The 17,646-nt window shown below is 34.3% G+C and overlaps 1 protein-coding gene across 1 annotated transcript in view; it reads right to left on the bottom strand.

The window, feature by feature from the left end:
- Window positions 1-8,102: 8,102 nt before the first annotated feature.
- The window catches only part of SCAMP1 (secretory carrier membrane protein 1), a 113,918-nt gene continuing 104,374 nt past the window's right edge, over window positions 8,103-17,646 (bottom strand). Inside the window, exon 9 of the mRNA XM_028114567.2 lies at window positions 8,103-10,893. Within this exon, the coding sequence (XP_027970368.1) occupies window positions 10,729-10,893 (165 nt within the window). The 3' untranslated portion in view covers window positions 8,103-10,728. The remainder of the gene's footprint in view (window positions 10,894-17,646) is intronic.

Genomic DNA, 17,646 nt, shown 5'->3' with positions numbered 1-17,646 from the left:
CCATATGTAGCAGGAGTCAGAGAACATAGGTCTAGCTGCCCCTTCACCAGCACTCACTGAATGGGATAATTTTCTACTCATCTCTAAAAATGGGACCCATAATAGAAATTATTTCATAGGTTTGGTGTGAGGATTAAGTGATGTATTAAAGCAGTTAGTATACTCTCTGGTATAAAGTCCTCAATAAGTAAAAGTTACTAGAAGAAAATTAAGAGAATGTTCTGTCTGCCCAGACTGTCATTTAATTTTAAAAATTAAGACTTGTGCTAAAAACTTGTAAAGAATAACATAACTTGTTAAAACCAATCTAATTTTACCGAGAGAGGCTCAATGGATTGGCTACCTGAGGCCACCATTTCTTTTTCCATCCTAATCACCTTTAACTTAGTGCTTTCAGAAGAGGAAGATTTCTCTGTGGATGCAGTATACATGGTCACTCCCATTTAGCAAAACCAAAAAGATAAAGAGGTTAGTGTGACTTAGCCCATCATCTATGGGACAGCAGAATCTAAGAAAACAAACCTAATTGTCAAAACCTACTGGTAAGCAAAGACTTTAGAAAAGGAACATGCAATGTTGGCAGAGTGTGGATAGAGAAGCCACTGCAGACAATACTGATGGGGCATAAACTGATAAAATTTTCTGGAACAATTTGGCAGTGCACATCAAGGGTCTTTAAAAAATATGCTTGTTTAGGGCACCCGGCTGACTCAGTCATTAGAGCATGTCACTCGATCTTGGAGTTTTAAGTTCAAGCCCCACACTGGGGGTAGAGTTTAAAAAAAAAAAAAATGCTTAAGTTTTGACCCAGCAATTTGTCCTAAAGAAAGAACAAAAGGCTAAGCCCCCAAACTTAGGAACAAATACATCCCTGATAAATTATTTTTTTAAGATTTTATTTATTTATTTGAGAGAGAGAGAGAGAGCCCAAGAGGGGGTAGGGTCAGAGGGAGAAGCAGACTCCCTGCTGAGCAGGGAGCCCGATGCGGGACTTGATCCCAGAACTCCGGGATCATGACCTGAGCTGAAGGCAGTCTCTTAACCAACTGAGCCACCCAGGCGCCCCTCCCTGATAAATTATTAATACAAAAACCTGAAAATCAGAACTTAATGGAGTAACAAGAAGAACTGAAAACAATTAACAAAATGGCAATAAGTATATAACTATCAATAATTACTGTGAATGTAAATGGACTGAATTCTTTAATCAAAAGACATAAGAGTGGCTGAATGTGGGGTAAAAAAAAAAAAAGACCCAACTTTATGCTGTCTGCAAGAGATTCACTTCAGATGTAAGGGACACACACAAATTGAAAATAAAAGTATAAAAATAACCATGTAAAAATAACCAAAAGAAAACTGGGGTAATAATACTTACATGAGACAGAATAGACTTTAAAATAAAGACACTAAAAAAAGACAAAGAAGGGCATTACATAATGATAAATGGGTCAATCCAACAGAAAGACATAATATTTACAAATATTTATGCACCCAACACATGAACATCTAAATACATAAAGCAAATATTAACAGATCTAAAGAGACAAAATAACACAATGCAATATAATAATAGTAGGACATTACAGTAGGACATTTAACGAATGGATCATCCAGACAGAAAAACCATTAAGTAAACACTGGCTTTGAAAGATACATTAGACCAGATGGACTTATTAGATATATACAGAGCAGTCCATCCAAAAGCAGCAGAAAACACATTCTTTTCAAGTACACATGAAACATTCTCCAGGATAGATCATATATATGTAAGGTTACAAAAACAATTCTTAATAAATTTAAGAGAACAATTCATATCAAGCATCTTTTCCAACCACAGTGATATGAAACTAGAAAGCAATTACAAGAATAAAACTGGAAATTCACAAAAATGTGGAGATTAAACATGCAACTGTGAACAACCAATGGGTCAATAAAGAAATCAAAGGAGAAATCAAAAATATATTGAGATAAAAAATGCAAACACAACACACCAAAATGTATGTGATGCAGCAAAAACAGTTCTGAGAGAGGTTCATAGTAATACAGGCCTACCTTAAGAAGCAGAAAAATCTCAAACTATCTAATTTCATACCTCAAGGAACTAGAAAAAGAACAAGCAAAGCCCAAAGTTAGAAGAAGGAAAAAATAACAATAAGAAACAAATGAAACAGAGACTAAAAACAAGAAAAAAGATCAATGGAACTTAATAACTGGTTTCTTTCAAAATATAAACATAAATTGACAAACCTTTAGCTAGACTTACCAAATACATAAAATCAGAAGACTTTACAAAGATACCTCAGAAATACAAAGGATGTTAAGAGACTATTATAAACAATTATATGCAAATAAAATGGACAACCTAGAAGAAATGGATAAATTCCTAGTGATATACAAACTTCCAAGACTGAATCATGAAAAAACAGAGACTCTGAATAGACTGATTACCAGTAAGGAGAGTGCATCAGTGATCAAAACCGCCAACAAATCAAAGTGTAGGACCAGATGGCTTTATGGGTGAATTCTACCTAACATTCAAAGAATTAATACCGATCATTCTCAAACTCTTCAAAAAAAAACAAAAAGAGAGGATGATTCCAAACTCATTTTATGAGGCCAGCATTACCCTAACGAATATCAGATAAGAACACCACAAGAAAAGAAAATTACAGGACAATATCCCTGATAAACATAAATGCAAAAGTCATAAAAACATACTAGTAAACCAAATTTAACAATACATTAAAAGAATCATATACCATGATCAAGTAAGATTTATTCCAGGGATGCAAGGATGGTCCAATCACAACTATACCACATTAACAAAATGAAGGATAAAAATCATATGATCGTCTAATAGATGCAGAAAAAACATTGCACAAAATTCAACATTCATTTATAACTCTCAACAAAGTGAGTATAGAGGGAACATACCCTTTATAATAAAGATGATAGTATGACAAGGTGATATATGACAAGCCCACAGCTAACACCATGCTCAATAGTGAAAAGCTGAAAACTTTTCCTCTAAGTTCAGGAGTAAGACAAGGATGCCACTCTCACCATTTTTATTCAAAACACCACTGGAAATCTTACCAAAGCAAGAAGGCAAGAAAAAGAAATAAAGATACCCAAACTGAAAAGGAAGAAATAGAACTGTCACTATCGATGGGTGACATGATTTTAAATATAGAAAACCCTGACAACTTCACAGAAAAATGTTAGAATAAATGAATTCAGTAAAATTGCAGGATACAAAGTTAATATACAAAAGATCTGTTGTGTTTCTATACACTAACAACAATCTATCACAAAAAGAAATCAAGGAAACAATCCCCAATTTACAACTGCATCAAAAAGAATAAAATAAGACACTGATGAAAGAAATCAGAGATGACACAAACAGATGGAAAGATATTCTCTGCTCATGGATTAGAAGAATTAATAATGCTAACAATGTCCATACTAGGGATGCCTGGGTGGCTCAGTTGGTTAAGCGACTGCCTTTAGCTCAGGTCATCATCCCAGGGTCCTGGGATCGAGCCCCACACATCGGGCTCCCTGCTCAGTGGGGCATCTGCTTCTCCCTCTCCCTCTGCCCCTCTCCCTGCTCATGCTCTCTCTCTCTCCAATAAAATCTTTTAAAAAGAATAAGATGTCCATACTACTCAAAGCCATCTACAGATTCAATGCAATCCCTATCAAAATTCAAATGGCATTTTTCAAAGAAATAAATGATAGGAAAGTCTGTACAGAACCACAAAAGACTCTGAATAACCAAAGAAAACTTAAGAACAAAGCTGGAGGGGTGCCTGGGTGGCGCAGTCGCTAAGTGTCTGCCTTCGGCTCAGGTCATGATCCCAGCGTGCTGAGATCGAGCCCCACGCTGGGCTCCCTGCTCAGTGGGAAGCCTGCTTCTCTCTCTCCTACTCCCGCTGCTTCTGTTCCCTTTCTCGCTGTGTCTCTGTCAAATAAATAAAATCTTAAAAAAAAAACAAACAAAAACTGGAGGCATCACACTCCCTGATTTCAAACTATATTACAAAGCTACAGTAATCAAAACAGTATGATATTAGCATAAAAGCAGACAGATCAATAGTACACAACAGAGAGCCCAGAAATAAGCTCATACATACATGGCCAATTAACCTATGACAAAGGAGGCAAAAATATAAATGGGGAAAGAACAGTCTCTTCAATAAATGGTGTTGGGAAAACTGGACAGCCACATACAAAAGAATGAAACTGGACCACTACTTTACACCATACACAAAAATTAATTGATTAGAGAATTGAATGTAAGACCTGAAAGCTTTATAAAACTCCTAGAAGAAAACACTGGTGATAAGCTCCTTCACACTGACCTTGGCAATGATGTTTTGAATCTGACTCCAAAAGCAAAGGCAATAAAGCAAAAATAAACAAGTGGGACTACATCAAACTCAAAAGCCTGTGCACAGCAAATGAAATCATCAACAAAATGAAAAGGCAACCTACTGAATGGGAGAAAATATCTGCAATATGTGCATTTGGAATATTGGAATATTATTCAGCCCCCAACCCCCAAATGGAATTTTGCCATTGCACCATCATTTATGGACCTGGAAGGCATTATGCTAAGTGAAATAAATCACAGAAAGACAAATACTGTATGATCTCACTTATATGCAGAATCTAAAAAAAAAAAAAAAAAAAAAAATTTTTTCCCCCAAAACAAAATAACCAATAAAACCCAAGCTCATAGATACAGAGAACAGACTGGTAGTTGCCAGAGGAGGAGGGTATAGAGGGTAGGGGAAATGGGTGAAGGGAGTCAAAAGGTACAAACTTCCAGTATTAATATAAATCATGGGGATGTAATGTACAGCATGGTGACTACACTTAATAATACTGTAGTGAATATTTGAAAGTTGCTAAGAGAGTAAATCTTAAATATCATCACAAAAAAAAGTTTTGTAACTATGTATGGTGATGGATGGTAATTAGACTTAGTGTGGTCATCATTTCAGTGTACACAAATACTGAATCATTATGTTGTACACCTGAAACTATTTTAATGTTACATCAATTATACCTCAATAAATTTTTAATTAAAAAATAACATGACCCATGCATATAAGGGTAGCTATACAGGTATTAAATGTTATAGAAATATATTGAGAATATGAAAAAAGTTCAACATATATTCATATCATAGTTTTAAAAAGATTACAAACCACTTAAATTCTTTTCTAAGTAACAGGAAACCAACTCAAGATAGCTCAGAGAGAAAACAAGAGTAAGAGTATTACTGGGATATTGGGATGAAATATGGGTGACCTGCTGGGCCTCAGACAGGAAATGGAAAGCTCTTAGGGTATTTTTTATGTGTTTCATCCTACTTGTGCATTTTATCATTTAATGAGCCAAGTCTAAGTCTGCTATGGCTAGATGACAACTTGTACCAGTGTGGTCTTAAGGGGCCCAAAGAGATGAGGCTTATGAGAGCTAGATAAACACCCCCACAGGACCTATTACAAGAATGCAGAAGGGAAACTTATTTTTTAATTTTAGGATAAAAGTTGTCTTCCTAGAAAATTAATAGAAACATATAAGCCAAATTTTAATAGCAGTTATTTATTGGTATGAAATTATGAGCAACTTTATCTTCTTTTGCTTATATTTTCTAAAATTTATGTTGAAGTGTGTATTAATTTTAGTTTTAGAAGCTAAACTATCAGGCCATTATGACATAATGCTAAAGGAGGGAAAATAAGATTAAAAAATCCAGTTTATATTCCTTAATTCTCTAAAAAAAATGTATGCATAGAAAAAGGATAAAAAAATACAATAAAACATTGGCAGTGATATCCCTAGATGACAGAATTACATATTATTTTTTTCTCATTCATTATTTTCCAACTGTTTTCTAACAGGTATATATGACTTTCAAACTAGAAAAAATTAGTTTGAGGAATGTGTATGACCAGCGGACTGAGTTTTTGTGTAGACTGTAATTTTGTAGGAACTACTATGACCAGATAAAAGACAGTGATTTTTGGCTGAAGAAACAGCTGAAGAATACCATAAACTACTACCAGTAACAACTACTCACAACTATGATTTATCTTGAGAATCACTGGCCTACAAAATATCGAATGAGTTCTGGAGGAATTCTAGGATTACATGTAAGGGGTATAAATAACTAAAGAATTAAAAAATAAAATTTGCATCCTATGATTCTACAAATTGTAACTGAATAAATGTAGAGAAAATAATATTCAGACTAATCTTATACAAGCATATGAAACATTACTAAGTTGAAGAGGATTAACTATTTTTTGTCCTGTTAGAGAAAAAATGGGTTTTAGTGGCAGGAAGGTTTTAACTACACCATCAGCCATACAAGCCCAGAAAGATATAAGCTGATGGGGCACCTAGCTGGTGCCTCAGTCCACAGAGCATGCTACTCTTGATCTCTGGCTCCTAAGTTCAAGGCCTACATGGGGTATAGCCATCACTTAAGTAAATTAAAAAACAAAAAAATTAAAAATTAAAAAAAGATAAGCTGAAGAATAAATCAAGATTTAGATAAACATAAAATTTAACACTCATTACACTGCTACATGGTGGCTCCTATCTCCCTTGCCATTTGAAAATATAAACAGTGCTAAAGAAAACTCTACAGGTTGAAGGCTTTGTCTTACCAAAACCACAAAGTTAAACTGTAAATATGAAACCGATAGGAAGGGTAAGAACACTAGAGAAGGGTCTTTCCCTATTTTCCTAGAATCTTTAAAGATACTTTTCTAGTATAGATTAGTGGCAATGTCTGGTTTAGAAAATTTCTATAGATTTCTTTCTAGCTCTCTCTGTACTGTGACAAAGCCCTAAAGTAAGGTTTTCAAACGCCCATCAATACAAAAAGCACACTGTTTTATAAAATGTACCCAAAAATTCTAGTGGAAATAGTTCACTTTCCATAATATTTAACAATTGAGATGTAACTTTTTAGTTTAATAAACAAGTTTTTAAAACAGCTCTAATGTTTTACACTATATTATTCTACTCTAAATAAATTTATACTATGGCACTTGAAAATCTATCAAAGTAAGGCATTTTTTTATTTTTAACCATTATTTTTACATTAACCACTTTTATTTCACTTCTAAAGGTCTTAATCACATGGAATCAAAAAATCCCTCTAAACATTTTCCTTAAAGGAAAAATGGAAGGAAATACAGTGAAATGGTGTTTGACGGCCACAGTAATTCCAACGGGGGGAAATGTGCAAAACTGTAACAAACTCTGCATATAAACAGTTTAAACATAGATTTTTACCAGTAAAGACATAAAATTAAATGCTAATGTGTCAGCATTTTCAGAAAAAGACATAGCAATAACTATAAAAGCATTATGCTAGTACAAATAAATTACAGAAACTAATAAACTCAATTTAACATAAATTCCCCATAAAATGTAAACTATACATTAGCTCAACATGATTTATAGAAGAAGATATATCCAATAAAAATCCAAACTCACTTTTTGGATAACACCCAGAAAATTAAAAATGCTGGTCCTATTTTAATTTAACACATATTTCTCAAAATAAGATTCAACATGAACATTTTAGATTTGTATATCCTCTTTAGATAATCCAAGTGAAAAATCCAACAATACACAAATAGGTACTTTCATCAGTACATTAAACAGCAACAGGTAGCTAGGTTAGGAAACAGAACACAAGTTCAAGCTAATCAATACAATACTAGTACAGAAGCAACCATTTTAACCCACAAGGAAAAACTTGAGCCACAAAACAGGTTTTCCATTTTGAATCTAACTTCTAGATACTATGTGTATTTTGACCTTGAAGTGATCAAAATATGAGTGAAGCTCATGTTCCATCACCTAAAAGGTCTAATCCAACAGAAAAATTGTCATTTTATGTTGCTCAGTTTTTAATGAAGCCTTTTATAGTATTTTGTTCAGCACATGATAGAATTATACATAGATTCTTTAAAAATCAAATGTGAAATTTCTATATACATAAAGCCCACAGCATAATCTCTACCTCTGAAATGCTAATATCGTGTTTAAAATTAGACAAACTAACATCCAGTAAACAGCATTTTATTTCATGACACTCTGTGTTAATACAATAAATATACAAAACTTCCAAACCACTGAAAACATGCAACATTAGAGAGACAGATGGAGGGCATTTATATAGAACCATGACGCTCCTTATGATGGCAGCGCAATATTACTCATTGACAAAATATACAAACATCCCTAAATAATCCAAGTCCCAAATTACAAATCACTGAGCAATGATTTTCCAGTGTTCAAATTTTAGTTTTAAATAAAATAGCCACAATTTAATATTGCAAACTGAAAAAGGACACGAATGCTTACAACAATGAAGACCATTTCATGACTGTGATACTGGGTCATGTTAGTATTAAGTACAAAACATTAAAAAATGCCAATCTCTTGCTGGAAAATGTGACCATTTACTCATTATTGTTAGGAGAACAGGGAATGTAAGAATTTAAAATCCCCATACCTTACCAAACTGTTATTGCCATCATTTTAATGCACATTTATATATTTTAAAAAACAATTTTCTCTCGTAAGCTTGTATGAACCCAAAGAAGTGGATTTTAAAACATTTTCCCCATCCACACACAAAAAGGTACTGTTGGTTTTAATTATTTGCTATTTAACAATGCTACCTTTGGGGATTTCTACAAGACAGACAGAAGCCTTCCTATTCTTGAAGGAAAGTATCTTAGTATTTTTCAAGTCTCTATATTCATTTGTAGTTGAAAGAAAAAAAGAAATGGACTTGAGATATAAATTAATGATGAACATAAGTACTCCTATTATATTTTGTGGTTAATGTTGTGAATGTTTGTAAAATACACACCCAGTAAAGCACACTGTGATAAAACAGATTTCCAGTAAGATTATAGAATCTGACAAACTTGAACTGGCTTATTTGAGAAAGTAGGGAGATTATCACTGATCAGAAATACTCATAAAAACAGCTTTAAATTCATATTCTGAATCCTATTTTAAGCAGAATAAAGGAAATATCTTCCAAGTATATTACTTCAATTAATCCCAAATAAATCAAATGTAAACACCATCTAGATGGCTCCATGTTACCTAGTGTCACACAACACTTCCCTCATAAATAGAACTCACCATCCCACCCCCCAACGCTAAATTCATTTATCTCCAGGTTTGGGGAAAAGAATGAATTTATGCCCATTTGGTTGTTTTTAAAAAGGTTCTGCAGTCTCAAATAATATAATCCAATAGACTATCCTTACTTAAAAGTCAAGTTAAAAAAATCACTGATTATTCTGCAATCTTAAGTTAGCTGATGACTTCCAAAACACAGTATATCATGACTTTATGAATGTCTTTGAGTCATTTAATCAGTATTAAAAATGATTCAAAGTTTCAAACCAAGTATACTGTAAGAATTAAATCCTATGCTGCATAGTAACAATTTTAATGTGGTTGTAGTCATAATTAATGCATTTAACTGTATTTGTATTTTCTTGTTTGGTGCAGGTTAAATGTTTTTTCTATTGCTGAAAAATTTTAATGTATTCAGTCTGTCTCAAAAATTGAAAGACTGAGGTGAATTAGGGATTCAAGTATATGTGAAACAACAGCGTCTTTTTCTTTTTAATCCCACTACAGATGAGAGGCTAAAAGAAAAATCCCTGAAATACTGTATGTTCTTTTTGGACAAGGAGTTTGTCTAACTTTAATACCTCTGTTAAAAATCACACACACACTCCCCAAAAAAGAGCTGCCAAACACAATCTCAATTCAGTTAAAATGAGTAGCCACAAGAATATACCAAAGTTTCCATACAGTAATATTCTCCTATGATACGAATACTGAAAATTTAAAAAAAAAGTATTATCATTACTACATTCTATTTCATTGATTATCTACCCTTTTTTTTGGATAATGCACTGCATATTATGTTCTCAAATTGCATCCCAATAAATTTTTATTTAAAAGAAACTACTGCAGAAAACCACGTCTTTGATTCTACCAGCAACTCCCTAATCCTACAACCATAAGCAGTGCAGAAGCCAAAATACGAATTCTTTTAAGAAATGTGGTGCCCATGCAAGATCAGAGATTGATATCAAAATATCAACTACTCTAAAAAAGAAAAAAAGGAACAAAAATAAAAGGATAAAATTTACATGATCTACTACAAAATGCACACAGGCTCTTCACTGGTGACTAAAACTGCTAAAAAGCAAGCCAATTTTAAAATCCCTAAGTCCCTGATGGCCTATTTCTTTCAATATAAATAGGGAAAACAGAATGAAGTATCGCTTTAATGCTCTAGTATGTAATCCTTAAGTCTAAGATTCTTGAAAGACTGCAGCTAGTACTAAATGCATTTTTAATCATAAGTACCATATTAATTTCAGTGTGTCACCACTGAAATAATTTGCTGAACATTCATCCCCCAAAAAATATGGAGAATATTTGTGATATTTTTTTCTGCAGGGGGCACCAAAATGTTAAATTGCTAGGTAAATAATAAGACAAGGAAGTTTTTCTGGTTTTAGCCCATGCACAAGTGAACAGGAAATATACATGCCGTGTGTACTGTTTTGAACATAAAAATATTTATAGAATACAGTAACTGGAGAAAAAGTACAGTCAGAAGGTACCAGTGTATTGTTGGAGGGTTCTCTAAATCTGGTTACCCTTGAAAGCATTCTGAGCCGCACTAGTTGCTGCACTTGAAGCTGCATTTGCAGCTGCAGTCTGGACAGTTTTGTTGGACATCACTCCTGTTGCAAATTCTTGCTGGGCTTTCTCAAAACTAGCACCTGTTGTGCGGTATAGTCCATGTACCTATGGAAGCACAAAAAAGTGGGACAAAGTAAGTGGTAACCTATACAATCATTTTCAGCAACTCTTCAATTAATCTCAACCTTATCCAGAGATAAAAGGACCAGACTGCAGCCATGATTCCTAGGGTCAAGAACATCAGCCACCACACTGGCACACAATATTGTATTTAAATATTTTCCTAACACAGACTTTTCCATTTTATCCCCAATGCAGGAGAGGTACTTATGCTTATGCCAAACTAAAAATAATTTTTAAAACTTCTTAACCAAGTGCAAAAGGCTATGTTTCCTGCTGTACTTACTTAAGATATTACAGAGAATGGTTTAAACACAAGAGACATTCAGACTTTGATTTATTAATTTACTATGTAAGACAATTCAAAGAGAATAATACCTTATCTATTTCTATGTTGGCTACATATGAACCACTAACCCTATTACAATCAAATGATATCATTTAATGTACCAAGCACTACTTATGTTCTTAGAGATACTTCTGCTATCCTCTCTCACTCTGTATACCATTTTACTTTTTGTGTACGGTGAAGTCCTAAAGGATTTACAAAGATAAACTTTTGGGAACTGTCCGTCCATACTGATTTATCATTTAAATCTTTGGGATTTATTTGCAAGAGCAAGGTTCAAAAATACTCTTTCTATGAGCATATGTTGCAAGATGCATAAACTATGAAGTGCAACAATAGCCAGCCAATTTAATATAAATTTGAGAAAATAATAAAACAAATTAGAATATTTATTACATGCCTACAAACTTGGGTGGGTGGGCGGAAGAGATAGAAATGCAACTTACACTGCATTTTGATGAAGTCTAAATAAAGCCTGCCTGAAATGCAATCAAAGCAGGTTTGGAACATCGGGGCATTGCACCCAAGTCAGTCTTTTTCCCAAGACTGGATAGGGACTGATACTCGTGGAGTAAATACGGAATGAGGAAAAAGAGAATGAATCAAAGATTTTCAAGTCAAGCTTAGATACTGAGAAGTTGTTTCAAGACAGAGAATAGACAAGATAGGTTGGTTTAGAGAGGAAAGGAGATGCTAATTTTAAACATTCATACATTCCACAAATGTTTGGATGCCTACTCTAGACCTGCTATAGCAGGCAGGGGAGCTCAAGAGAGGAATGGGCAGGAAACAAGGACTTGAAAAGCGATGGCACATCAGTGGTAGCTGCAACTCTGACATAAATAAAATGGTCCATGGAGAAAAAAAAGAGAAAGTCAAGTACCAAAGTCTGTTAAGATACCAATATTTAGGAGGTACCCACAATAACAAGGAATAATTAAAAGAGAAATGGGAAAAGCCAGAGACTTTTTCACAGGTGCCAAGGGAAGAAAGCCACATTAAGGAATAGAGAGCTGCCCAGGGTGGAAGATAAAAATACCCAGACAGCCCTAAGTTCTTTTGACATAGTGGTGAAGGCAAATGCCATATTACAGTGGAACAAACTATAAAAGGGTCAAGGAATAAAAGAGAGTGCTGACAAGTACACTTTAGGTAAACCCTAAAATTATTTTCTTCTAGTACTATTGCACTATCATAATTTAATTCTTTTAATACTTAGAATGATGAGAAATGACTTTTTCACATGCTGGTTAACTGAACGTTATATTGCATCTCTTTTGTGTTCCCTTCTCTCTCCTAGGATAATCTTTATGCATTATCCAAAGTTATTGTTATGACACACAAAAATGGTTCCAAACAAAATTGCTGATCCTTGCTTATAAACACAAAGGGAGCTGAAATATTAATCTTCATAGTTTGTCATTCCATTATATGATCACTTCCTGTTCTGTAATTTTGATCAACACCTTCAAAAGCATTTCTTCATGTTGGGAATTTTCAGAATCACAAGTAATTATTTTTATTCCTTTTTAAAATTGTTTTTAAAGATCTATTTATTTGAGAGAGAGAGAAAGAGAGCGCAAGTGGGGAGGGGCAGAGGGAGAGAGAGAATCTCAAGCAGACTCCTCCCTAAGCACAGAGCCTAATGCAGGGCTCCATCTCACAACCATGAGATCGTGACCTGAGCCAAAACCAAGAGTCAGATGCTCAACCAGCTGAGCTGCCCAAGCGCCCTATTCCCTTTTTAAAACCAAGTTTTCTATGGAACATAAAAGATACAGATAAATTACCAGTCCTATATGTAAGAAAATGATCTCGAAACAGAGTTCATACGATTAAGCCCAAGAAAATGAAGTATGTTACAGAAATCTAATAAACCTTTACTTACTAGACCCTGTCACAGTGCAATGCCACTACAGTTCACTTGTCTGTCTCTCTTCCTTTCCCCCCAAGTTTAAGGGCATGTAATAAACAAATGTTTGTTCTAACTTGCTTTGTTATTTCCTTTCCCAGATGTGTTTTAAACTGAGTCCCTGAGGTTACATATTCAATGGGTTTCATATTTCATTACTTAAAAAATGTAATGCATAGTCCCAGAGCAGGAAGGAAAATAAAGGTAGAAGAACACATATTTCTCAGTAGTCCAAATTCATACAGACTCAGAGAGCCACCTAGAGGGAAAAGATTACATAAGTATTCAGTGCATAATGCTCAAATGCTGTATGAAATCCATTCTATCCATGTAAAAAGGGTGATTCTTTTATCAGTGCTCCAACATGACAGGCTAATTCTAAGTATCACCATCTTAAAAAAGCTCATCATTTCCCTGCTATGTTTCAGAGTGATATCTACTGATAGCTCACATTCCTTATGAAAGCTTTAAGATAAAATATTATAATTTTTAAAAACCGAACAGCTTAAATACTTGCTATTCTTCCAGTTACGAGAACTGCATTAACCTAAATATTTAGTTCTAGGAGCAACACAGAAAGAACACTAGATTTTGTATCTACTGATTCCACTACTTTCTACCTGGCTGGTCACCACATAAAACCTCAAGTTTAAGGGGTGCCTCAGTCAGTTGAGGGTTGAGCATCTGCCTTCGGAGTCCCAGGATCCAGACCCACTTCAGGCTCCCCGCTCCGTGGGGAGTCTGCTTCTCCCTCTGACCCTCCCCCCCCCATGCTCTCTCTCACTCTCTCTCAAGTAAATAAATAAAATCTTAAAAAAACAAACAAAAAGCCCTCAAGTTTACTTCCCATGAAACAAGAGTGTTGCCCTATCTCTCAAAGTTTTCCTAAGGATCAAATGAGAATTATATAAATATGTAATATGTAAATATGTAACAAAAATTAAAATTAACTTTTAAATATCTGTAGAAGAGTCACAGCCAAGATACAACCCCAGAAGGGAATCTTGCTTCCTCAGTGTATACTGTGCTGGTATATGACACAAAAAATTATGTACTATATACTATGGAAAGAACCATGGTACAGTACTTAGACAAAATAATCCAAACATTTATTTCCATTAAAGCTCAGAGAATATGAGTTCAAGAAGTGATGCTTTTATAAATATAAAGATGCCTGTTATGTCAAAATTATTTTAACTTTTTTAAAACCTGGGAAAAAATGAAGAAATGAATTTTTGAAATTTTCTTTCTTATTTTGAGTTTTTAAAAAACTTACCAATCTCTTAGTCTAATGTTTTCCACACTTGATCTTAGCCAAAAGGACGAGAAGCGATAGTCTAATGTTTCCATTAAACATTTCCTATAAACCATCTGTGAACTGCCCATAGATTGGGGTCAGATACCCCTCTGTAACCTCCTGAATTAATAGTCCAGTCCCACACTACTGAAATCCCACTCATCCCATGAGATATGAGCCTATCTCATACACTGCTGCCCTCTTTCTGCCTGACCTAGCTGTGGCTCTCCCTACTGTGAGCACCTCCAGTACACTGTACATCTTTTAGGGATGTATAACGTGCTTTTTCTTTTGTCGGGTTTGTAGGTATACATGTCTTATACCCCACATGCTTTTGGTTTCTTGAGGGGAAGGGCTAATTTCCACTCATTGTTATATCCCTATAAGACAGAGTAACTTGCTGGGGCACCTGGCTGGCTCAATCATAGAGCATGCAACTCTTTTTTTTTTTTTAAGATTTTATTTATTTATTTGAGAGAGAGAGAATGAGAGATAGAGAGCACGAGAGGGAAGAGGGTCAGAGGGAGAAGCAGACTCCCTGCTGAGCAGGGAGCCCGATGTGGGACTCGATACCGGGACTACAGGATCATGACCTGAGCCGAAGGCAGTCGCTTAACCAACTGAGCCACCCAGGTGCCCCAGAGCATGCAACTCTTGATCTTGGGGTTATGAGTTCAAGCTCCACACTGGGTGTAGAGCTTACTTTAAAAAACAAAAAACAAAACAAGAAAAAAAAAACATGACATAATGATTTGCAGTAAAAGCCACTATATAATTAATTACTTGTTTATCTGTTAGGGATTAAAAAAATGGCCCCAAATTACCCTGTTTACAAAGTTACCAAAGAAGTACAATACTGCTCTAGCAGACTGTACCTGTGTTACAAAGTAAATTGCTTAGTTTGCAATTACCTCACAGGCTGTTTTAAAAGTGAAAATACTAGGGAACTTTAACACCCCACCACTTACATTAATAGATAGATCATTCAGGCAGAAAATCAGTCAAGGAAGGAGTGGCTGTGAAGGACACAGTAGGCTAGATGGGCTCAATAGATACACACAGAACACCTCATCAAAAACAGCAGAACATACATTCTCTTCAAGTACACATGAGCATTCTCCAGGATTACATATTAAGCCATAAAACAAATCTCAATAAATTTAAGAAGACTGGAATCATATCAAGTATCTTTTCTGACCACAATGGTATTAAACTAGAAACCAATTTAAAAAAACTGGACAAAAACATATATACCTGGAGGCTAAACAACATGTTACCAAACAACCAATGGGTCAACAAAGGAATCAAAAGGAAATTTAAAAAAAAATACATTCAGACAAATGAAAATGGAAACCCAGCAGTTCAAAATCTTTGAGACACAGCAAAAGAAGACCTTAGAAAAGTTTAAAGCAATACAGGCCTACCGCAAATAAACCAGAAAAATCTCAAACCATCTAACCTTATACCTAAAGGCACTAAAAACCAACCAAACAATGCCCAAAGTTAGTAGAAGCAAGGAAATAATTAAAGATCAGACTGGAAATAGATGAAATAGAGACAAAAATAGAAAAAAAAAATCAATGAAACTAAGAACTGATTCTTTGAAAAGATAAACAGAATTGATAGATAAATCTTTACCAGACACCATCAAGCAAAAAAGAGAGAGGACTCAAATAAATAAAATCAGAAATACAAGAGGAAAAATTACATCCAACACTACAAAAATACAAAGGATTGTTAAGAGACTACTATGAAAAATTATATGCCAACAAATTGGACAACCTAGACGAAATGGATAAATTCCTAAAAACATACAAATTTTCCAAGACTAAATCAGGAAGAAATAGAAGATCTGAATAGACTGATTACTAATAATGAGAATGAATCAATAATAAAAAAAACTCCCAACAAGCAAAAGCTGAGGACCGGGTGGCTTCACAGATGAGTTCTACCCAACATTTAAAGAAGAGCTAATACCTATTCTTCTCAAACTAGTCCAAAAAACTGAGGAGAAGGAATGCTTCCATATTCATTCTATGAGGTCAGCATTACTCATTTGGTATCCAAAACCAAAGACACTACAAAAAAAAAGAAAATTACAGGCCAATATTCCTGATGAACATATATGCAAAAATCCTCAAAAAAAAAAAAAAATAAGCAACCCAAATTCAACAATACATTAAAAGGATCATTCACCATGATCAAGTGAGATTTATTCCCGAGATGAAAGATGGCTCAATATCTTCAAATCAATCAACATAATATACCAGATTAATTAAGTGAATGATAAAAATCATATGATCACCTCAATAGATGCAGAGAAATCATTTCACAAAATTCAACATCATTCATTATAAAAACTCTCAACAAAGTGGACAAAGAGAGAGCGTACTTCAACATAACAAAGGCCATATATGACAAACCTGCAGTTAACATTATACAGAGTGGTGAAAAAGTGAAAGCTCTTCCTCCAAGATGAGGAACAGGACAAGGATGTCCATTCCTGCCTTTTTTATTCAACACAGTCCTGGAAGTCCCTGCCACAAAAATCAGGCAGGAAAAAGGAAAAAAAAAGGCATCCACTCTGTTACTATTCGCAAATAACATGGTGATATATATAGAAAATCCTAAAGACTCCACCAAAAAAACTGTTAGGTTAAATGAATGCAGTGAAGTTGCAAGACAGAAAATTAATATACAGAAATCTATACACTAATAATAAACCAGCAGAAAGAGAATTAAGAAAGTAATTCCCTTTACTATTACATATCAAAAAAGAAAAAAAAAATCTAGAAATAAACTTAACCAAAGAGGTAAAAGACCCATATAATGAAAACTATAAAACACTGATGAAATGAATTGATGTTGATACAAACAAATGGAAAGATGTATCATGCTCATGGACTCAAAGAATACTGTTAATGTCCAAACTATCCAAAGCAATTTACATGTTCAATGCAATCCCTATCAGAATACCAACAGTATTTTTCACAGAACTAGAATAATCCTAACATTTATACAGAACCACAAAGACCCCAAAGAGCCAAAGCAATCTTGAGAAAGAAGAACAAAGCTAGAAGTATCACAATTCCAGATTCAAGCTCTGCTGTGAAGCTATGGTAATCAAAATAGTACAGTACTGGTGCAAAAAGAGACACACAGAATAATGGAACATCATAC

This window comes from Eumetopias jubatus, unplaced genomic scaffold (assembly GCF_037043125.1).
Source record: "Eumetopias jubatus isolate StellerSeaLion01/CBP00866 unplaced genomic scaffold, mEumJub1_p1.0 scaffold_5, whole genome shotgun sequence".
NCBI classification, from domain to species: domain Eukaryota; kingdom Metazoa; phylum Chordata; class Mammalia; order Carnivora; family Otariidae; genus Eumetopias; species Eumetopias jubatus.
The sequence above is the reverse complement of the archived record's forward strand: the minus strand, read 5'-3'. Positions and strand labels throughout refer to the sequence as shown.